The 23,764-nt window shown below is 43.9% G+C and overlaps 1 protein-coding gene across 4 annotated transcripts in view; it reads left to right on the forward strand.

Annotated features, from left to right (window-relative positions):
• Positions 1-23,764, forward strand: part of LOC124551307 (protein-tyrosine sulfotransferase-like) — a 911,580-nt gene that overhangs the window by 840,578 nt on the left and 47,238 nt on the right. For all 4 annotated transcript variants that reach the window (XM_047126327.1, XM_047126332.1, XM_047126319.1 and 1 more), the window contains one exon: positions 3,935-4,129. In XM_047126327.1, coding sequence (XP_046982283.1) covers positions 3,935-4,129 — 195 coding nt within the window. The remainder of the gene's footprint in view (positions 1-3,934; positions 4,130-23,764) is intronic.

The raw sequence follows: 23,764 nt of genomic DNA on the forward strand, positions 1-23,764 counted from the left end.
TATATTGTAGCTAAATGAAAAGGGATCTTTCTTTCTATGTATTAGCAGCACATTACACTTGTCTACATTGAGATTCAGTTGCCATTCCCTGCACCTTGCGTCAATTCGCTGCAGATCCTCCTGCATTTCAGTACAATTTTCCATTGTTACAACCTCTCGATATACTACAGCATCAACCGCAAATATCCTCAGTGAACTTCCGCTGTCATCCACAAGGTCATTCATGGGCTGGTAAGCCTGCCAGCCTGGATGTTGTGTTTAGGCGGTTTCCCACATCCAGCTAGGTGAATACCAGGTTGGTGCCCATCTGCCACCTCAAACACACGCCACTCAAACATTTAGAAAACGTTCTCGCACTTGAACATGTGATTTACTCTATACGCAGGCAGAAGGATATCACAGATTTTGTCCCAGGGGAGCGACGTTGTTACGAGGGGTATCCGGTGACCAGCTGTCTGTGACATTGCTTCAGCACATACAACAATGACAACACCGCGGTGAACTGGAACAGACAAAGAAGAAGAAGAAGAAGAAAATGATGATGATGATGATGATGACATATAGACAGTTTCTATCTTTCATAATGGGTGCTTATAATTAAACTGTCCTCCTCCTTAGCTGAGTGGCCAGCGCGTCTGAGAGCCATGTAGTGGGCCCGGGTTCGATTCCTGCCCGACTCGAAGTTTTCACCGCTCCGGGACTGGATTTTGTGTTGTCATCATCATTTGGTCATCATCGATGATGTAGCGTCATCGGAAAAAGACTTGCAACTCGGCGGCCGAACTTCCCTTTGTGGGGACTTCTGGCCATCAGTGCCATAAGATCATTTCCTTTCATAATTAAACTTCCGCTATTTGAGCCATTGTAGACGGAAAACTATTTACCGTATGGGTACTCAACTTTACAGGAATGATGTTCAGATTGTGCTATGCAAGATTAGCGTCATCACTTGCTGTCAAGTGGCGGTTCTGATACTGCGACGTTGGGTTGAAACGCAACCATCAGTACGCATTAGAGTTGCTGACACTCAACGTGGATACGGAGGAAGTGAGCGGGGTTCCACTCGTAAAGCCGTTTTAATGCTGTTCTTCGCGAACATCGCCGTATTATAGGAATACGGAGCGAACCTCTTTTCGCACCGGTGTTGAAGAATATGATTGCGAAGTTCGAATTAACTGGCGATTTGAATATTGGTCCGGGGCGAGGCCAATGGCCAATTACGCTACAGTTTGTTGAAGAAGTTACAGCACCAGTTGTTGAGGAAGTTACAGTTGCCATATCTGAGAATGCTGGACACAATCTGCGAACTTCAAGCAGTGCACGAACTGTCACGACAGCTGAAAGTTCCGTGGTCCACCTTTCAAAAAATGCTGCGAACAGTTGTGAAGTGGTATGTATACAAACTTCCAGGCTGTTGAGCCGCGCGGTCTTGGGCGTCCTGTCACGGTTCGCATCCCCCCCCCCCCCCATCCCCTCTCCGTCGGACGTCCGAGTCCGCCCTCGGGCATGGGTGCGTGTGCTGTCCTTAGCGTAAGTTAGATTAAGTAGTATGTAAGCTTAGGGTCCCATAAGATCTTACCACAAATTTCCAATTTCCAGGCTGTTGAGTATGCAGATGGTGGTGAGTGGTGAGCACGTTACGCAATAAAAAATGGTACCTTCTCATGCGAAAATTGAAATAGATTTATTCGTTATTTCTCTTCCGCATGTCCTTACAAACGTTTGCACGAAGTTTGATTCTCCTACGATCTCTCGTTTTTCATGGGGCCACTCTGAAGTAGCGAAAGTTTAGTTATAACCACCATATACTGGTGTTATTATATTAAAGCTTTGGAGTAAGATTTTACCTGTTAATGTCCAGACTAAGGCAACATTTTAAGTGATGAAGTTAAAGAGATCCGCTTCAGTTGTAGTAATTATTTATTCAAAACACTACCGCTTTCGGTGTTTTAAAATTCCACCTTCAGGTGCGTAAAATTATTGTACTTGGTAACACACAGCATGCGGTCTGTCCAGTCAGAGCAAGGACTCCAAATAACTGCATCTTGGCGGAAACTGTCGCCATCGGCCAACCACGACCAGCTGGTTGTCGTTCACACCGTGCGGTTGCCCAACGGTGGACAGTTTACGCCAAGATGCAGCGATTTGGAGCCCTTGCTCTGATTGACCCGACCGTATGTTATGCGTTAGCAACTACAATAACCCGCTTCTTGACATCCAGATTTACGTTTTCCGTGATTTCCTTACATCGCTCCAGGCAAATGTCTGGATTGTCCCTTCGAAAGGGCCCGGCGGATTTCCATCCCCGATCTTGATGCAATCCGAGCCTGGACTCCGTCTTTAAGGACCTCGATGCTGATGGGGTGGATGTTAAACTCAGTCTTCCTTCCTTCTTCCTTTTTTTGAATAAACAGTTACTACAGTTGAAGGGGATATCTTTAATTAACTAATTATGCCTCTCAGCTACGGATGTTCGGCATACCAAATCTTGAAGATTTTAAAATTTTAAACTCAGTCAATAACTACAGGGTGCGTCAAAAAAATGTATACACACTTTGAAGCGTCCTAGAAAATTTATTTCCCGTTCTACAATGTTAAATTTCTGGAAATGGAAAGCTTAAAGTTCAATTGGAAAAATAAATGTACATTGCAAATGCGATTAATGTTCAAACTGGTGGCCTTCAGCATCAATACATTTCTGAGCACGAGTCACCACTGATTCCGTACATCGTACCAAAGTGTCCAGTGAGATTTATGCGCACACCGCCTGAATCTCATTCCAAAACGTGTCCAGGTTACGTGGTTTACGTTTGTACACCTCATGCAGCGGCGTGAGGTCTGGAGAGCGTGCAAGAAACTCGATTGGTCCCCTGCGTCCTATCCTTTGGCCTGGCACATTGTGATCCAGGTATGTTCGTACGTCCCTATGAAAGTGCGGCAGGGCGCCATCTTGTTGGAAATAAAACTCATCATTACCGTATAATACACGAATGGCAGGGAATATGGAGTCAGCAAGCATTGTTAGGTACGTTTCTCCAGTAACAGTACCTTCAAAGCGGAAAGGTCCAATGAGTCCCCTTGCAGACAAACCACACCACACATTCACACCAGGCAAATTCACAGCCTTTTCAACTGTAATGTGAGGATTATCTTCAGCCCGGTACACGCAATTGTGCCTATTGGCAGTTCCATTGAGTTTGAATTGGGCTTCATCCGACCAAATTATGCTACCCATAAATCCCGGTTCATGTCTCACCATCTCCTGAACCCATTCACAAAATTCTAACCTTCGATCTGGATCGTCGTCACTTAGCTGTTGCACCAGCCTTGGAAGGTAGACACGAAACTTGCCTTTCTTCAGAACGCGTAGCACGCTACTAGCACTTAACATTACTCTCACGTGCCGCTTGCCTTGAAGATTTTTGAGGCGAACGCTGAAACAGTTCCAAGACCGCAATTGTGGAATCATCACTTGTAGCTAGCTGTACGAGGTTGTCCTGATCTACCTTTATGCACATCACACACTGTTCCATTAATTTCGAATTTGTCTCGTTGACGTGTAATTGTTAACCTTGAAGGTGGTTCTGTACCATACTCACTTCTCCACTGTCTTCGAACTGCAGCTACATTTTCGAAGTTCCAGTACTAGTTAATTATCTGCTTCCGCGCTTCAAAGCTCAAACGCACGTCCGCCATGTTGCAGTTACTTCCTCGCCACTGCTGCCACCTGTTGAAGAAACATAACATTACTTTCTCACAGATGTTTAACCTTGTAGGACGGGAAATAAATTGTCTGTGACAGTTCAAAGTGTGACTGAAACTTACATTTTTGCTGCCCCGGGAAGCCGTTAGGTAGGCCCTGCGACTGTGACCAATTGAATGAGTGACTGTTACAGCTGTTTATACCGTCCCTGACGCTGGTGCGTGTCGGCAGGTGCTGGACTCTGCGATCGCGGCGTTCTGCCTGGAGATCATCGCCCGGCACGGCGACCCGGCGCCGCGGCTCTGCAACAAGGACCCGCTGACGCTCAAGTCGGCCGCCTACCTGTCGGAGCTCTTCCCCAACGCCAAGTTCATCTTCATGCTGCGCGACGGCCGCGCCACCGTGCACTCCATCATCTCCAGGAAGGTAGGACGCGCGCGCCGTTTCCTGCACTCATCAGCTCTGTTGCTGTAGCCGTTCCTTATTTCTGCCTTCCTTCAGAACTGCAGTGGCACTTCGTGACTTCATTGCAGTCCCATAAAGGAGTAGCTGCACATACGTAAAAACAGAGCGGGCTTGTTCGACCACCGATCTGTGACGTACGGCCGCGCGGGATTAGCCGAGCGGTCTTGGGCGCTGCAGTCATGGACTGTGCGGCTGGTCCCGGCGGGGGTTCGAGTCCTTCCTCGGGCATGGGTGTCTGTGTTTGTCCTTAGGATAATTTAGGTTAAGTAGTGTGTAAGCTTAGGGACTGAAGACCTTAGCAGTTAAGTCCCATAAGTTTTCACACACTTTTTATTTATTTATTTTTTTTTTTTTAACGTACAAATCATCTCCAGTTTTCACGTATTTAGCACCGCTAGAACGCTTCCCTGTCTCGGAAGAGTTGAAACGTAGTCTTTGTTCATAATCTACATCTACATCTACATCTACATCCATACTCTGCAAGCCACCTGACGGTGTGTGGCGGAGGGCACCTTGAGTACCTCTATCGGTTCTCCCTTCTATTCCAGTCTCGTATTGTTCGTGGACAGAAGGATTGTCGGTATGCTTCTGTCTGGGCTCTAATCTCTCTGATTTTATCCTCGTGGTCTCTTCGCGAGATATACGTAGGAGGGAGCAATATACTGCTTGACTCCTCGGTGAAGGTATGTTCTCGAAACTTCAACAAAAGCCCGTACCGAGCTACTGAGCGTCTCTCCTGCAGAGTCTTCCACTGGAGTTTATCTATCATCTCCGTAAGGCTTTCGCGATTACTAAATGATCCTGTAACGAAGCGCGCTGCTCTCCGTTGGATCTTCTCTATCTGTTCTATCAACCCTATCTGGTACGGATCCCAAACTGGTGAGCAATATTGAAGCAGTGGGCGAACAAGCGTACTGTATCCTACTTGTCCGCAGCTCGTGGTGTGGTCGTGCGGTAGCGTTCTCGCTTTCCCACGCCCGCGTTCCCGGGTTCGATTCCCGGCGGGGTCAGAGATTTTCTCTGCCACGTGATGTCTGGGTGTTGTGTGATGTCCTTAGGTTAGTTAGGTTTAAGTAGTTCTAAGTTCTAGAGGACTGATGACCATAGATGTTAAGTCTCATAGTGCTCAGAGCCATTTGAACAATTTTTTTGTATCCTACTTCCTTTGTTTTCGGATTGCATTTCCTTAGGATTCTTCCAATGAATCTCAGTCTGGCATCTGCTTTACCGACGATCAACTTATATGATCATTCCATTTTAAATCACTCCTAATGCGTACTCCCAGATAATTTATGGAATTAACTGCTTCCAGTTGCTGACCTGCTATTTTGTAGCTAAATGATAAGGGATCTATCTTTCTATGTATTCGCAACACATTACACTTGTCTACAATGCGGAAATTCTGTTCGCGGTTTATCGGTTTGTTTCTTTGTGATGTCCAGTCTTTGCTACTTATCGTATTACAATTTCTGTGATGCGAAAACATGATGATTCTAGGACTATCGCCCTAAAATGTCTGACACATTCTCTATTTTCTGTAATTACTGGACGTATATGCAACCACTTCGCTTGCCAAAACTTTTTCAATTGACCACGGTTTCGAATGCACTAGGGCAGTCTTCATCAGAATAAAAAGTTTCGTGGAACACATGTAATTACACCATAGTTTAACACTTCGCCGTCCGCAGGTCTCGTGCAAATTTATTCGCTTGCCGCCGGCAGCGCTAATTCGGATTTCTTGGCCTGTCGCCAGTCGTTTATCACCTCTCCGTTGATGACAGGCTTCAAACACATTGACTTTTGCGCGCTTTAATTTTTCCGGGAATCCTCTATTATGCCGTATCGTTCCACAAACCCGAATTTTCTTTTCAACTAACTTCCCTGCAAGTTCTACACTGCTATAATAATCATCCATGCAGAAGTGATGCCACTTTCCATCACAAGGTGTCAGTAGCTCCATCACTGTTTTTGCTAAAGGTTGTCCAGCGCCGGAATACATCTTGAATGAGGAAATGTATCCCGTACTCGAATCTCACAGTATCCGAATGAGTATGCCGTATTTCGTAATTTTCGACGGATTGTAAACTTTAAAATTTAACCGTCCACGCCATGGTATCATTCCTTCAATTTGAGATGTTTTTGACTTGGATCAAACGATTCTTTAAACTTTTTGGAAAAATAACCAATTACGAATTGCACTTTGACAAGCCGGTCGCCATTATCCAGTTTATTGTTGCTGTCGGGAAAATGTAAAAATGATAATATTTGTCTGAATGTGTTGCGGGACATCGTTTTGTGAAATATCTGTGTGTCTGTCAACGGATTCGTTGACCAAAATCATCGATCCATGCTTCTTTTACAATTCCCATAAAGATAGTGAGCCCAAACCATTTTCTAAGTTTGGGTCCCGTAACGTCCACAAATTTTTAATTTTTATCCAGTTTCCCTCGATTGCAATTTTCACTCTAATACTTGTTGGTTTCGTTGCAAATATATTCAAATAGATCGTTCCCAGTATAGAATCCTACGATATCGTAAATAATTCCATTGTCTCTTTCGTCCGCCATGATGAAAGGGCACAAGTACTTATAAAAACAAAAAACTTGCTGTCGTGTGTAACTTATTGTAATCGTAAAGAAAACACCAACAGAGTGCAAAAGATACTAAAGTGCTGTTGCCGGCCACTCTGCGATACTATGCAGACGACATCACTGTGGCGTCGCCGGCCGTTGACCGCTATTTCGCGCACGACACCACTGTGGTGTCGCCGGACGGCATAGTGTTAAAACGTCTGAGCAAAAGTGCTCTCGTCAAACAGAAATGTCATAGAGATAAAAATAAAACTGTAAAAGTGTAACATGATTTACATTTTAGTTTTTATTCGTATGAAGTTTCTGTTTGACGGGAGCACTTTTGCTCAGACGTTCCACACTATGGTGTGATTACATGTAATCCATGTAACTTTTTATTCTGATGAAGATTGGCCTAGTGCAATCGAACCGTGGTCAATTGAGAAAAAAAAATTTTTTTGTGCAACTGAAGTGGCTGTGTATACGTCCTGTAATTAAACAGCGTACGGTTGCTGGATCACAGCCACTCACATATTTAAAATTTTAAGTTTTTATGTTATAATAAAAGTCAGGAAACGAGACATCTTTGAATAAAAGAGTTGGGAAATGGAAATATTGAATTTTAAATTCGGTCTACTTACACAGGATGGTTAGAAATAGTCAGAAAAGACTGAAAGTGTGTTGCAGGGTAGGTTGTGCTGAGAAATAATTGTTAAGAAAAACTTCGGTACGTTTCGTTGTTTCCGAGTTAATTAGCATTGAAGGTAGCCAATCAAGGCGTTGAGCAAGCAAATAAGCGGCTCGCCATGTACGATAACTGTCAGTTGCTCATAGCGTAGACGAGACTGGTGAGCCTTTGTCTCGGGTTCGATCCGTACTACTGTCACATGTTCAGTTTTTGTATCCTCTCTTGTTCGCACCTCCTCTGGCGGTCCGGTTCAATTTGCACGCGCAACTGCCTAATTGGGTAACGTGAACGCTGTTTAACTGGGGAACGGCGCACCATATCCAATTTCTTTCTTAAAAGTAACACCCTTACAAGTTTTTCAGACTGTTTCTGACCGCCATGTATAAACTGTTCTAGGCGCACTCGTCGCGTTGCGCTGTCATTAAGGTTACTTTGTGACTGTATTTTCAGCGAGTCGAGTGGCGGGGGCCAGCCTTCAGTCAACGTAATTCTTTCTCGAACCTCAAGTGCTCGCTGAGTCGACAGTTGCATAGTTACATGCAGAGCCTTGTCTAGCATGACGCGCTGCACACCGGCAACACTGCCCTCCCCCCCCCCACCTGTCCCCCCCCAACCCTCGTCTCGCCCGCATCTCGTGGTCGTGCGGTGGCGTTCTCGCTTCCCACGCCCGGGTTCCCGGGTTCGATTCCCGGCGGGGTCACGGATTTTCTGTGCCTCGTGATGGCTGGGTGTTGTGTGCTGTCCTTAGGTTGCTTAGGTGTAAGTAGTTCTAAGTTCTAGGGGACTGATGACCATAGATGTTAAGTCCCATAGTGCTCAGAGCCATTTGAACCATTTTACCCCCGTCTCATTAATCTATCGCAGAGTAATTTTGATGGGAGTAAAAATCTCTATGAATCTCTTGAGTCTTCGACAATAACCACGATTGTGTAAAGCTCTCATATTGGTAGTGAACTATCGCGACAAGTGCACGAAGAACATTTGTCAAAAAAATTCGTCAGAAAGATTTCGAGCTTTTACTGGCCCTAGCTATGTTAACTACTGTAGATGCCTAATTTCTTCTGTTACACAATCGGGCCAGATAATACAGTGGCAAAGCTTGGGTCTGGAAATGGAATAGTCGTGGTATATATTTCCGCTCTCACCACGGAATGTTTCAGTTTGCATTTAACTTGGCCTCCACCTATGTATGACGTGAATATTCGCCAGGAGCGACCGGTGGTTCGCATTCCACGTTAAACTGTAGGCGCCATTTCCCCGGTAAGATCTCTGGGGTAGGTTAAGAAAACGAAAGTAGATGCGGTGACGTCCAGCGGAAACAGCTGCACCGGGCCGTTCACCCACACGGAAGTATTATGACTATATCAGCTGTGGTCGAAATTCGACCAGCTGTGTTTATAAAGTAACGCATGTAAAATTTTTTTATATAACTGTCTGGAGTTTATTCGCATGCATGTTCTTCCTACTTACCTGAACACTATGCTCTAATTGCAAGGCAACAGCATGCATATTGGGACACAGTAACATTATTTCTGATCCCTCTCGCAGTGGACGTATTTTGTGCGTTAGGGAACAAATTAACATGACAGCCAGTATCTCCAGCAGGAAATACTAATACGTATGCTAATGGACGCAGTGACTTTGAGTGTTTTTGACTGTACGAGAGTTTCGTTAAAAAAGGCACCGTATTTCTTTCGATTCTTCGCTCTTCATCAACTGTGGTACAATAGAGCCCACATCGGTTCGAATTGCGTCTTTGTAATACCAGAGGTATAAATCTGTATTAACCGTATAGCCACACAAGTTTCTCTATTTTCATTTTCGAGTCTTGCACAATAATCTTTCACGCACCAAACGACTGGCTCGTTCTAATCCAATCACAATTTCACGCGTTACAGTGCCGCTATTATTACTGCTCGACTAACTTGATTGTTCAGTCAGTCTGTAGCGAACAGCAGTGTCGATGTCATAAAAATTTTAATCCGCGTAACATGACGAACGACCATACGTAGAAGTCATTGGACCTATCCTATGATGAAAAATGTCGTCTGCGGTACAATCCATATAAAACTGTGTTTGAAATTTTTGCATCAGAACTGATCATAGTAAATACTGATTGTAGGTACAAGTATTATTGGGAATAATTCTTGACTTCTGTTGAGTCATTTGAAGCGTGTCCTTGATAAAGTGCGTTGAAAAATAAATTTTGTGTGAAGACCAGCAAACCAACTTTTCCCTTGTGACATGACAATCTAGCTGTGCATCTTTCACTGCGACGCGTTAGCGTTCTCCTTCTAGGCAGAGCCGAAAACAAATGCAATTTACGTATAAAAAGGGAAGTAGGAAGACATAGTTATTCAAACTGAAGAAATTAAAAATTAGGAACTTAACTTCACATTCTCTAGCAACGGCGACAAATGACAACAAAGTTACTCTTACAGAAAAGCAACGGAAATAACGACATGAATATGCAACGTTATTTACAGACTTTATTTCTACGACAATCTGATTTCCATTGCTGACAACATTATAGACCTGGCATATGTCGCATTGTAGCTATCCTGTCTACGTGTGTTGGTGCAAGTGAACCGTGTAAACGAGAGCGTCGCTGGAATACGATTTCAAGAAATGTTGTTACTTTCGTGTGTCATGTCTACAGGCACCCAGTCAGTCCGCAAGACAGAATTTGGTAGTACTTCAGTTTTCGATGTTCACCTCATGGAGATTTTAATGGGTGATAGAGATAGTACTACCGCAGTTATGAATATGAAAGCATCTATGTATTTTTACCATTCTTAACGGCTACGTACACACGTGATTTTTTTTTCTTTGTGCACATCTGTGCCAAAGTACCTTTTCAATTACACATGTTTCATGTTTCATTGGCTTTCTTGTGTAATTAGTATTAAAAATCGGTACTTCAGTTTTCGTATTCACGTATTAATATTATGATTAGTGTTACACGGCACCGAAGCTTAGACAACAAGGCGCAGCAAGCTTACGCTTGCAAATATGCTGTAGTCGTGCACTACCAACAGAAAGCACGTAGGACAAAGTAAGTTATTGTGACAAACCACACAACTACTGTGAAGTGTGTAGATTGTGTTTGTTAGTGAATTCACAAAAAACGAAGGAGACAGCGTAAAACAGTGTCTCAAAATATTTCATACAGAATGAATGTTCACCTTTCAACGAAGTGTGCGCTCATTTGAAACTTTCTGGCAGATTGAAACTTTGTGGTGCACCAGAACTCAAGCTCGAAACCTTTGCCTTTCGAAGGCAAATGCTCTACCGATTGAGGTATCCAAAAGAGATTAATGTGCCGCTCTCACCTCTTTTCTTCCGCCAGTGTCTGTGTCCTATTCTTGAAAACTGTAGGGGCTGGTCGTAACTTGTGCCCGGGTAGCTCAGACTGTGGACCGTTTGCCCACGATACGCAAAGGATCCAGGTTTGAGTTCTGGCCCAGCGGACAGTTTTAATCTGCCAGAAAGTTTTACTTCATACCCATCGCACTAAGGTCTGCAAAAATATATGCCGTCAATCAAATTCATTTTTTCTCTCTCAAGGTCGTTGCTATTTTATCCAAGACTGACACCATGAAATACGTGACATAGGAAAACGCATTAAAAAGAGGCCCAGAAGTAGTTCTGCTTATGTGGCAAACATGCCTGGGTGAAAGAAAATTTTCTTGTTTATAGGTGATGGGTGTATTAGAATAAATTTTATTTCTCTAACGGATAAAAGTAACAGCTTTAGCAGCGGCCAGCAAGGTGATTGTTCTACGGATAACGGTGTAATTGAAACAAATAACTTTAGCTACACGACAATGCACAACCAACATGCGCGTATGCTGACTTGTAGGTCGAAATGGTTTGAGGAAATTTTTAGGTGTCGTTCTGACGGCTTCCAACTGCTCGTGTCCAGTTTCTGACATTACATGTAAATGTACCGATTAGTGACAAACGCTTTGACTTTGTCGAAACACTGCTGGGACGCTCTGCTAGCGCGCCTGACGGTTGGAAATCGCTGCAGGAGCCAGAGTTAGCGTTTTTGCTGAATCGAGGGAACAGTGGTCCATTGAGTGGACTCTGTGGCTCTCATTGTGTCGGGTTTTATCCTTCTGTATTACTAATTTGGTGCGCCGCTCACGAATATCTTCCGTAGAATTTTAGTTTCCTTTGATAGTTGTGAGGAAACGGTTGGGTCTTACCTTTATCGTTGTCAGTCGCATTGTCCAAAAATTTATACCTTCATTAGTACGTATACTGTTACGGGAACATATTGATGTCTATGGAGGACGATGTGTTTCAGAGCAACAAATTTACCTTTGCGCTGTGGCACAAGTCGAATTCACTATTGAAGGGTGTATCCAAATGGATATTACAACACACGGTAATCCCCTTGTCGTCAGACGACAGCCTTAATGTCAGATGTAGACGCGATATTGACGTAGATGTAGACTGGACACTAACGAGGAGACTGCCCTCTAGTCACCGCCGTTTTCGTCCAACTTTATCGTATATGTATATATACAGGGTGATTCAAAAAGAATACCACAACTTTAAAAATATGTATTTAATGAAAGAAACATAATAGAACCTTCTGTTCTACATCATTACAAAGAGTATTTAAAAAGGTTTTTTTTCACTCAAAAACAAGTTCAGAGATGTTCAATATGGCCCCCTCCAAACACTCGAGCAATATCAACCCGATACTCCAACTCGTTCCACACTCTCTGTAGCATATCAGGCGTAACAGTTTGGATAGCTGCTGTTATTTCTCGTTTCAAATCATCAATGGTAGCCCCCATAAGACCCCCATAAGAAAAAATCGCAGGGGGTAAGATCAGGGATTATTGGAGGCCAGTGATGAAGTGCTCTGTCACGGGCTGCCTAGCGGCCGATCCATCGCCTCGGGTAGTTGACGTTCAGGTAGTTACGGACAGATAAGTGCCAATGTGGTGGCGCTCCATCCTGCTGAAATATGAATTGTTGTGCTTCTTGTTCGAGATGAGGGAACAGCCAATTCTCTAACATCTCCAGATACTGTAGTCCAGTTACAGTAGCACCTTCGAAGAAAAAGGGACCAAAAACTTTATTGGCTGAAATGGCACAGAAAACGTTCACCTTAGGCGAGTCACGTTCATACTGAGTTGTTTCCCGCGGATTCTCAGTGCCCCATATACAGACATTGTGACGGTTGACTTTCCCGCTAGTGTGGAAAGTTGCTTCATCACTAAACACAATCTTTGAAACGAAAGATTCATCTGTTTCGCATAGTCAACAGCGCCTCAAGCGAACAAATGTACAACTAAATGAAACTTTATAGCTCCCTTAATTCGCCGATAGATAGTGCTTAGCTCTGCCTTTTGTCGTTGCAGAGTTTTAAATTCCTAAAGTTGTGGTATTCTTTTTGAATCACCCTGTATATTAGCATTTTTGGCGCGGATGGGGCGAAGCGTGAGACATTTATGTTGGCGTAGTTTCTAGACAGCGGCTAGTCCAGCGGAAAGGGTACAGAAGGGCAGTTCGAAGGACTGGTGGTTCAGTCCGTGCGCGGAAACTTTATTTTTAATTTTTATGCTACTTACACTGTAAATACACCGAAGTAATTCTTAATGTGTTGTATTTATTAATATTTTCATAAAAAGTATGGAAAGGAAAGGTTAAGAAAAATATGGAATTGCAAATAAATTTCCAAGAAGCGATTGCAGTTAAAGAGAACAGGACTTTGTATTGCGTTAGTTTCATTTTGACCTTCGAGCAACCTTCGGCAGCTCACCCTACGATGCCTGTTTTCATCGCCAAGTGAAGAATTTGACAAAAAAGCTTCAAAACTGCTCGTACCTCATCGAGAGACAAAGAAAAATCACAGCCCGAAAAGAATGCATTATAATACATTCCATTTTACATCATTAACCATCCTCTGCAATATTTGGCGAAATGATGGATTATGCAAACCATCAGTCTGTTGCGATCAGAGAGAATCTTTTATGAAAGTTAACAAAGTTTTTTTGTATACAAACTTAAAGCAACTAAGTAATTGTAAAAATGGGACTCTGATAGTCCGAGGAAGATGCCTAGAAAATTACAGCTTCATCTATTTTTACGATGAATATCAGCCCAGAACGTGTATGTTACAAACAAGTAATGGAAGTATCTAATTTTGCATACGAAGGTTGCGTGTATGCGGTAAATCTCTTACTGGAAATTTTCTGTAAAAATATTAGTAACTACAATACATTGGGATTGTTTCGGATCATTTGCAATGTAAGTTACGTAAAAATTGAAAATAAAAACATTCCGATTAGGGATTCGAGCCCACAACTGTCAGGTTATCATTCTACATTCTTTCCGCTAACCGCTCCCGGGAAACTAGGAAATGTCTCATGCCTCGCCCCACCCGCACCAAACACGCTATTTTTTTCCCTAAACGCTTGGACATCCTGAGCCTCGGCTGTGTCAGTTTATTAGATCCCGAACCTTACATGTACCACAAATTTGTTCGAAATCTGTGATGACAAGGACCCACGGTCTCCATGTAAATCTGTTCTGTCTTCAATGTTTGCGTGCCCCTGATTGATAGGCACACCATCTCTACCTCGGCGCTGTCTAGCATGCCGACATTTGGGATCCAGCGATTTCCCATTGTGACCGAGCTTTGGGTCGCTTTCTGGAGCGTTCCTGTCCAACGTCAGTACGTCTGCAGAATAAATTCATGAAGATGGTATCTGTCCTTTCGGACGTGTCCGAAAGAACAGACACCTTCGGTGACCATGCAGCTCTCTAGAATGAAATGATAATTAAATCAAGACCCTAAGCTGCCGACAGGCATTGATACACATCAACAGGGACAGTTGAAAATGTGTGTCCCGACTGGGACACGAACCCGGGATCTCGTGCTTACATGGCAGACGCTCTGTCCATACGAGCCACCGAGGGCACAGAGGATAATCCCTTGCACGCTCCCCGTGAGACTCACATTCCCAACTTATTGTCCACACACTACATGCGTACTGCCCCTACCCATTACACTCATTACTCGCGGCAGACAATCTCACCGAGTCCCGTAAGAGTTCGGGCAATGCGCGTGCATCTGCATAGAAGAAGGAGGTCAAATGGCCGGTTAGCCTTAACTACGTGAAGATGAATGTGGGTCTCACGGTGAGCGTGCAAGGGATAAATCCCTGCAGTCGCACTATCCTCTGTGCCCTCGGTGGCTCGGATGGATAGAGTGTTTGCCATGTAAGCAAGAGATCCCGGGTTCGAGTCCCGGTCGGGGCGCACATTTTCAACTGTCCCCGTTCATCAACGCCGGTCGGCAGCTTAGGGTCTCGATTTAATTATAATTTCATCGCAGAATAAATTGGCATTTTCTTTAGAGTTTGTAAAACAGCAATATTCCTGAACTGCAGCAATTGCTCCATGGTTTAACAAAGCAGTCAAAATATTTCTGTTCGCGATCCACGACCAAAATAAGGGATGGCACAAATTACCGCACACTCAACAGGCAGTTGCATTTAAGAGACCGCGCAGCAGCCTCCTGAAGAACTACAAGCATAATTTCCGCACATAGGCCGTGGCTGCCGAAGAAATGCATCAGTTCCTCTGCCGTAAAAGCGAACGGCTCCATTAAAGTGTATCCGACCACGTCCCTGAATTCTAAGCAAGGACGTGTAATATGTGCAGGGAATAGTGAGAAGAAATAACACGGCTCATAATTCGTCAGTACTGTAAATGTACCACCCCCTTCACATCATGTTCACGGATTTTACATGTGGCAGATGACGATATCTTAATGTCCATTGTAAGGATGGGCTTCCCCGTTCTCCTCCAAAGGGTAGCCCTCAGAGACTCCCAAACTTGGTCGTGCGGCTAAATACCTGAAGCTAATTTAAAGTGACATCCTCTTTTCATATGAGGGGTATAGGAATTAGCACGTTACTTTGTGCGACAGATATTTCAAAAACCATAGGAAATTACAACCATTTACAGGATCAGCAGTTAATTTTTAGGATATTGTAGCCTGCACATTCTAAATGAGTGTATTCACACGTAGAGCTTCGGTACCACAGACCGTTATCCTATGGTGCCATATCTGCGTATCGGTTAATCTTTCTTGCTGAAGCCATAGTATAATCAGAAAATTTTTACAGTATAACTTAGAAACAACTTATTGTATTTGTATGTTTTTACCTGTGTCACTCGATAATATGAAAGAATTATTTTGTTCATAGCCTCTTTGATGTGTCATTGATATTCTTACACCATTTATTTAACTGACAGGCGTAACATTTGAGTGATGAGTTGCTGTCTGCCAGATACGTACACCAAACTCCCATATAATACCTAACTAAAGAAATGTTTCAACAAGAATTGTCTCAGAATAGAATTTATCTGCGTTAACGAGGTATAAGGTAATTGCCCGAGGATGGGTTGGTAAGTATGATAAATATCCGTGAAAGAATCGAACATTTTTGAAACACCTTCATGGTTGGTAAGCTCGTTATTGCAAGGCTCGTATAAAGAACTTCAATACAGCACAGCGTACGTTCACTGTTGATAGTCTTCTGAATTGGTCAGTGTGTCGTCTGAGATTGAAACTGCAGAAAAACTGAGTCTTGTGCTGCTATTAAACATTTTCATTTGAACGGTGCGACTGCCGCACAGATCAAAACAGAACCGGATGAAGTTCACGCGTACTCTGCACCATCGTTGAAGACCCCTTGCCGCGCGGGGTAGCCGCGTGGTGTAGAGGGCCTTATCACGGTCCGTGCTGCTCCCCCCCCCCCCCCCCCCCCCCGCCCCACGCGTCGGAGGTTCGAGTCCTCCCTCGGGCATGAGATGAGTGTGGAGTGTGTATGATGTTGTCCTTAGCATAAATTAGTTAGATTAAGTAGTGGGTAAGCTTAGTGACCGATGACCTCATCAGTTTGGTCCCATAAGACTTTACCACAAATTTCCAAAATTTTGAAGACCCTTTACTTTTGGATTAATATATGTAAACATGATCGGACAAGCACCGGAGACGGAACGTGCCAGCCGTCCAATTGAGGTTACCAGAAAGTAAACCACTGACAAAATCAAATCCATCATTTGAAAATAAAAGACCGCCCAATAAAACTTCGTGAGATTTCTCAGACTGAGACTGTAGGCATCTCAGTTGAGGGACTGTATAATATCCTGCACGGAGAATTGGCTATGAATAAGTTATGTGCGAGGTACGTACCGCGGTGGATCACAATCGACCAAAAGCACATCCGGTACAACATTTCAACACAGTGTTTGGCGATGTTTAATCATAGTCGGAAAAACTATTAGCGCCGATTTATAACTGTTGATGAAACCAGGATCGCCGGCCAGAGTGGCCGAGCGGTTCTAGGCGCTACAGTCTGGAGCCGCGCGACCGCTACGGTCGCAGGTTCGAATCCTGCCTCGGGCATGGATGTGTGTGATGTCCTTAGGTTAGTTAAGTTTAAACAGTTGTAAGTTATAGGGGACTGATGACCTCAGAAGTTAAGTCCCATAGTGCTCAGAGCCATTTGAACCATTTTTGAAACCAGGATCCATCATAGCACACCAAGAGTCAAAACGGCAGTCAAAACAATGGACGAAGGCTGGTTAAAGTTTAAGTGTACCGGGCAAGGCAAAGACCATTTTGTCAACTGGTTAGGTTGTGGCCACTGCTTTTTGGGATTCCCAAGGAATAATCCTCATAGATTACATGGACTAAGGCAGAACCATAACTGGACCCTACTGTGCTTCATTGTTGGCTCGTTTGAAACTTGCATTGGCTGGAAAAAAAAAGAGCAGGCTCTTTCGCCAGGCTAATGCATCATCCCACACATCAGCGATAACATTGGTGAAAGTACATGAACTAGGCTTAGAAATGGCTCCTAGTCCCCTCTATTCATCAGACTTAACCCCCAAGTGACTTCTCCCTGCAAACTAACTTGAAACTTTGATCTCTGCGAAGACGTTTTCATAGTGTGAAAGTGATAGTTGCAATCATCGAGTATTTAGCAAAATTTTGTGAGAACCTATTTTTCCGATGGGATGAAAAGCTGTAGGATCGCTGTACCAAGAATATATCTCTCAAAGGAGACCATGCGGAGAAGTAAGGCGAGTTGTTTCCGAAATAAGCATTTTCTCTTGCTTTTTTACCGGAAGTATCAAATTATCCTCTGAGGTTGCCCACATCTCGGTTTGTCTATGAATTTTCTCTTTGTTTGCTCTTGCTGCTAAACGACCCCTCTCAGTTACAGTATGTGTGTCACGGAAAACAGAAAGCGTAGGAGTGCATTTTGCGCTAGATTAGAGAATAAAAGAATTACCAAATAGTGTTCAGGTTTTATATGTTAGGAAAAAATTACTTGTCATTGTCAGGAAAGGAGTTTGTCGTAGTCACTTGGCGTTGCAGTAGTAATCAAGATTGCTACATGAAGTGACTGAAAAGTTTTTTTTTTTTTTTGCTTCAGCAGCAATAATTGTTAAGTCATTTGCAACCGACATTCTTGCGTCGGTGGTGCTGGAAGGAACGCAAGTCTTCTGGTTTCGTTGTGCAAGAACGCAGTCTGGACAAAATCGCTGTTCTGCGAATGCACAAGTATTGAAAAGCCAATCGCGGGGATCGAACCGAGCGGTCGGCTTTTACGGCAGAGGAATGCATGCGCTTCTTCGGCAACTGCAGCCTACGTGCGGGAATGCCGCTCATAGTTCTTGAGGAAGAAGCCGCGCGGTCTCGTAAATGCAAATGAAGCCAGGCTACCACTGAATGCTTCGCTACCCCAACTGTCGCTTCTCTGACGGTGCGTATCTGTGTACCCGTCTAGAGGTTTGTCCGGTTTTCCAGGTTGTGGACTGACTTTGCGATCGTTAACCTTTCCGTAATATAAGGGGAGAGCAAATAGTTTCCGTTGGAAGGCCGACAGTCCAGAATCGGTATGCCAATCAGGCAAAATGGCCGTGGACATTGAGGCAGTCATCTCACAGGCGCAACAGATTGAAAACAACCGTTTGGTGAAAACACCATGTCCTGCTGCTTGAAGAAGACTGTAACTGCCTGCTCCACATCCCCGTCCGACAGAAACCGTCGACCCTTTGACGGACCACAGGCGTAATACACAGAGAGAGACCAGCACTAAAGGACGGGTGCTCCAGTGTCTCACACTCGTTTTGACGTAAAGTCTGTGTTACGATATTTGCGATATGGGAACGTGCGTTATTATGAAGCAGCAGCACACCTTGTCGCAGTTTTCCCGGACGACCTTAATTGCACGCCGTAATTTCTGCAGCGTTCCGCAGTACCGTTTCCCAGTCATGGAAACACCAGGTTCCATGAATGGATCAGGCTGGCCTCCCATATCGGTGTCTTATGTCCAATCGCGACGAACACGGAACTTGGCGTACCATTCCACAGTGGTGGTTTTCGACAGACATGCTGTCCCATCCATATTCTTCATTCTCCGATGGATGACTACCGGTGTTAGTCCTTCGGCAGCCAAGAAAAGAACAGCACGATGCTCCTGTGTGGTCACATTTGGTATTAACGTCGCTGTAGCTCACGCGGAGATGCACGCACACACGTCATAAAGACCTGAATGCCTCACTAATCCAAAATGTGTGTGAAATCTGATTGGACTTAACTGGTAAGGTCATCAGTCCCTAAGCTTACACACTGCTGAAACTAAATTATCCTAAGGACACACACACACACACACACACACACACACACACACACACACACTCACGCCTGAGGGAGGACTCGAACCTCTGCCGGGACCAGCCTCACAGTCCATGGCTGCAGCGCCTCAGACCGCTCGGCTAATCCCGCGCGACCCTCACTAATCCCTTGCCTACATGTCATTGTCACACTACGTTGCGTTTAGGCTGGAGCAACAGCCCTAAAAGCACTTTTTGATCGCCCCTTATACAGGGTACATTTTGTACTTAAACAAATTTTATTAACCAATATGTAATGGCACTGCTACTTATGTTACAATGGAACATAATTTCAGTACATTTCAGTGTGACCACCTTGCATATCTAGGCACACCCCCTAGCGCTCCACTGTAGACCGAGAAACCTGCCCAAGCATATCTGGTCTAATCTCAGCAGCTGCGGCTCGAATCCGATGTATTAAGTGTTCAGTGCTGCGGATCTACACCTGGTATACCTTAGACTTGATAAACCCCCATGCAAAAAAGTCTAAGGGTGTCAAGTCAGGAGAGCGGGGTGCCCATATCCGTGGAGAGACACGACCAATCCATGTGCCGGGAAATGCTTGATTCAGATAATCCCGAACAACGAGGGCAAAATGGGGTGGTGCACCATCCTGTTGAAAAACAACAGTATCCATAATCCCATCAGATATCAACTGGGGCTCCAAAAACTGTTCTACCATATCTAGGTATGTGGTTCCAGTAACGGTTTGTTCTGCGAAGAAGGGCCCGTACACTGTTGTCCTCTTTATCCCTAACCACACGTTCACTTTTGCTCTGTCCCGTTGCCACTCCTGCAGTACACTTGGTTGTTCGGCTGGTCCCAGCGGAGGTTCGAGTCCTCCCTCGGGCATGGGTGTGTGTGTGTGTGTTTGTCCTTAGGATAATTTAGGTTAAGTAGTGTGTAAGCTTAGGGACTGATGACCTTAGCAGTTAAGTCCCATAAGATTTCACACACTTTTTTTTAACGTGGTTGTTCGTCTGCTCAGATCCTGCAGTTCTGTCTGTTCACATGTCCACAGGTACGAAATGTAGCTTCATCACTGAACAAGACATTTTGCATCAAATTATCATTTTCCACAGCTTGTAGCAGGTCACGACACATAGCTTGTCTGGCTGCGTAGTCCTCCGCTTCGAGCTTACGTACGACCTCGATATGGTACGCACGTGTGTGCAGCTTGTAACGCAGATCTCCCCGGACAGTGGTTTGAGGAATACCATGCTCCCTACTAAGTCTCCTGGTAGATGCGGAAGGGCTACGTGTGATCGCATCCTGCACACTTTGCACGGTGTTTGGCGTTATGGCCGGCCTCCCTGGACGTTCTTAATCAGCAACACTGCCAGTACGCTGGAATTTATTGACTAGGGTCTTGATAGCAAGCCTGGTGGGGCCTGTTTACTGGAATCGACGGGCAAAGTGTGCCTGCACGTGTTCATGTGTCATTCCACGAAGACGATCAGAAACAACAGCAATTCGTTCTTCATTGGTTAGCATTCTGTCGAAGTACCTGCAAGAAACAAATATTCCGTTACTATATCACTGAAATGTGTAGTGACTTTAGAATCACCCTGTATCATGTGTTAGGCAACCTAACAACTCCTTATCGAATTTTTTAGTAGATCCTGCGATTTGTTTCCTACGATTTGGGCTTGACGAAAGAAATTCTCCGTCAGAATTTCTCGCTTTGTATTGTTATTTCCTCAGTTTTTTTTGAAACGTTAAATACGCCTGCTGAACTTAGAAAAAACAAATCTTTCTGTATGAGGAGGGTCTTTTAAATATTATTTTTTGCTTAGCATTAGCAAGAGAAGTCTGATCTAATGATGTCTTTGTTGCGAATTAATGATTTGTTCGTGTATTTGTTTATGTACCCTGGCTAAATTAGGGTCTACTTGTTCTCTCTCACTCCAGGCCAGATGTCTTGCATCCTGCAACATTGTTTTGTAGCAATTCAAGTCAGCATATGAAATTGGGGTATTGATTTGTACATGGTGATTCAAAAGATTGCACACGGATTAAAAGAGTCCATAGAGGAGTTGAAAAAAACTATTTTGGAATATGAGCTTATGGTCTTTGAAGTAATCCTGAGCCGGTGGAAACTTTAGAATCGGTGGAAGAACAATGACAACCAATATACTCACGTCGTAAGCTAATCAAGGATAACGTACTGTTCCTGTGTGTGTACAACTGCCTATTGACAATCGCGTTCCATCTGTTGTCATGCCTTTAGTGTCTCGTATTCAAGCTATGTACGTAAATCGGTGGAAGAACAATTACAACCAATATACTCATGTCGTAAGCTAATCAAGGATAACGTACTGTTCCTGTGTGTGTACAACTGCCTATTGACAATCGCGTTCCATCTGTTGTCATGCCTTTAGTGTCTTGTATCCAAGCTATGTACGTAAATCGGCCTTTTTTTTGTGCGCTCTGAGATTAGAAGGGGAGATCAGACTGCATGGCCGCCTCACTCTCCTGATATGGTTCAAATGGCTCTGTGCACTGTGGTACACAACATATGAGGTCATCAGGCCCCTAGAACTTAGAACTACTTAAACCTAACTAACCTAAGGACATCACACACATCCATGCCCGAGGCAGGATTCGATCCTGCGACCGGACTGAAGCGCCTAGAAACGCTCGGCCACCGCGGCCGGCCACGAAGTAACATCCTCGTCAGGATACTTGCAGCGTCTGATAAGGTTCGCGCGATGCCTGTTGTACTGTTGTACTTTGTAGAGTGCGCCATCATTTTGTACGAAGATGTTATGCCTGAGGCGAAGGTTTTGGTCGCCATGTTGAACACATTCTATAATATGCAACACTGTTGATTATACAGTATCTTTGGTGAACTTACGGTGCCTGTGAGCTGACTGATCTTGTTGTTCCTGACCGTTCAGTGCTTTCAATGCCTCAATGTTACTTTCAAGACCATAAATTCGTATACAAAAGTTCTAAATGTGGACTGCTCTAGCATCCCTTTAAATTTATCCGCTATCTTTTGAATCACTTTATTACAGTCATCGTCATACCTAGTGAAAGAAGAGAACGAAGTAAAAGGATGTGAGGTTGTTAAGTGTCATTGCTCTTACACGTCGATCTTTTACGGGAGTTTTAACGTGATTTACATTTCTAGTGAGCACTGATAAACGATTCCAAACATACGCTGCTTCTGTTGGATGAAGCTACAAATAAAAATAATCTTTGAACAACATTGTTAAACGCTGCTAGCGCAGGTGCAGCAAGTCCGGTCGAGTCGGGTGAGTATATTGGTGTCTATTAGCAGATGTGATAATAGGCAGTTAATTCCCTTGTTGGTGTGGAATGGAGTAATGGTGATTAGTGACACATTGTACGAGTAATTATTGGAAATGTGTACATACGTGGTGCTCTGCTTTACTGCTAGCCATGAATAAATGCCAGAGTTTGTTGATCGCATCAGTGACTTTGAATTACGACCGTGTTAACATCCAGTCATAAATAACTACAGCGTAAATTTTTGTGTGTTCAGTTCGAGTCTGCACCGTAGATTTTACGTGAAAGGGTCGGGATAGAATCGTAAAAATGTTTCGTGGTAATACGCAATTTAACTATAAATGTCTTTAATACAAATATTACAGAAGAGATGGATCATGAGTTTGGACTAACGCTGGCCGCTGTATGCGTGATGGGTCAGCTTTTTAACCACTTTCCGCCGTTTTTAATTCCTTTTCGATGCTGCCGTAGTCCTCGCATTCAATCGGCACAGAACTTTTCAGAGTTTTTTGATGCTTTTGGACGCGAGCGTTCCCCTGACTTAGGTTTTCTATAAATTCGAACTTCATTACGACATGTTTCATTAATTTGTAATTTTCAATTTAACACCTATTTTCACTGATATTCCGGCGAATATTTTAAATGTCTCGCTTTGATTCCGTAAGGTCTTCACAATGACACCCGAATCAATAACGTAGCTAAAAGCATTTTCCATGCTGCACCAAATTATAACTTAACATGTAAAGCTAATTCGTAACAATCACTCGTGCCTACACTGGTACGATAACGTCACAGCCAAAACAAATACAGCGCGACAAACGCGTACAGACGTGATGTATGCGTTATGGGCTCAACTGTTATTTTATGAATTATTAGTCTCGTAGGTATTTGCGATACCAAACTAACGTTATTTTTTCCCATAAAAATGGGTGTTTTCACGTCAAAAATAATTAATTGGAAGGTGAGTTACGTTACCAGCGGCAGCCGTAGGGAGAAGTAATATGATGTGGCTTAGCTAACGCCGTTGTACGAAGATGGAAACAGCGGGTATCGTCATAAGGCAAAAGAAAGTTTGTAACTTGTGTGAGATGTTGCTTGCAAGTTGTTGTGTAGGAGACAGTCTGAAGTAAAAGCCACCGTTAATTAATTGAAGACATGAGAAAGCACTTTTGTAAAAACCTGGGAGAAGTGTGGTTTCCTCTTACGTTACGCAGCAGATTATTATAAGGCGCAGTCAAAAAGATCCCGTTTGTGGGCGTAGATAGAGGGTATATATAAAACGTAGGTCAATTGATAGTGACCGGGCCAAATATCTCACGAAATCAGCATCAAACGAAAAAACTACAAAGAACGAAACTCGTC

The sequence above is a fragment of the Schistocerca americana genome, chromosome 1 (genome assembly GCF_021461395.2).
Source record: "Schistocerca americana isolate TAMUIC-IGC-003095 chromosome 1, iqSchAmer2.1, whole genome shotgun sequence".
In the NCBI taxonomy this organism is placed as follows: Eukaryota; Metazoa; Arthropoda; class Insecta; order Orthoptera; family Acrididae; genus Schistocerca; species Schistocerca americana.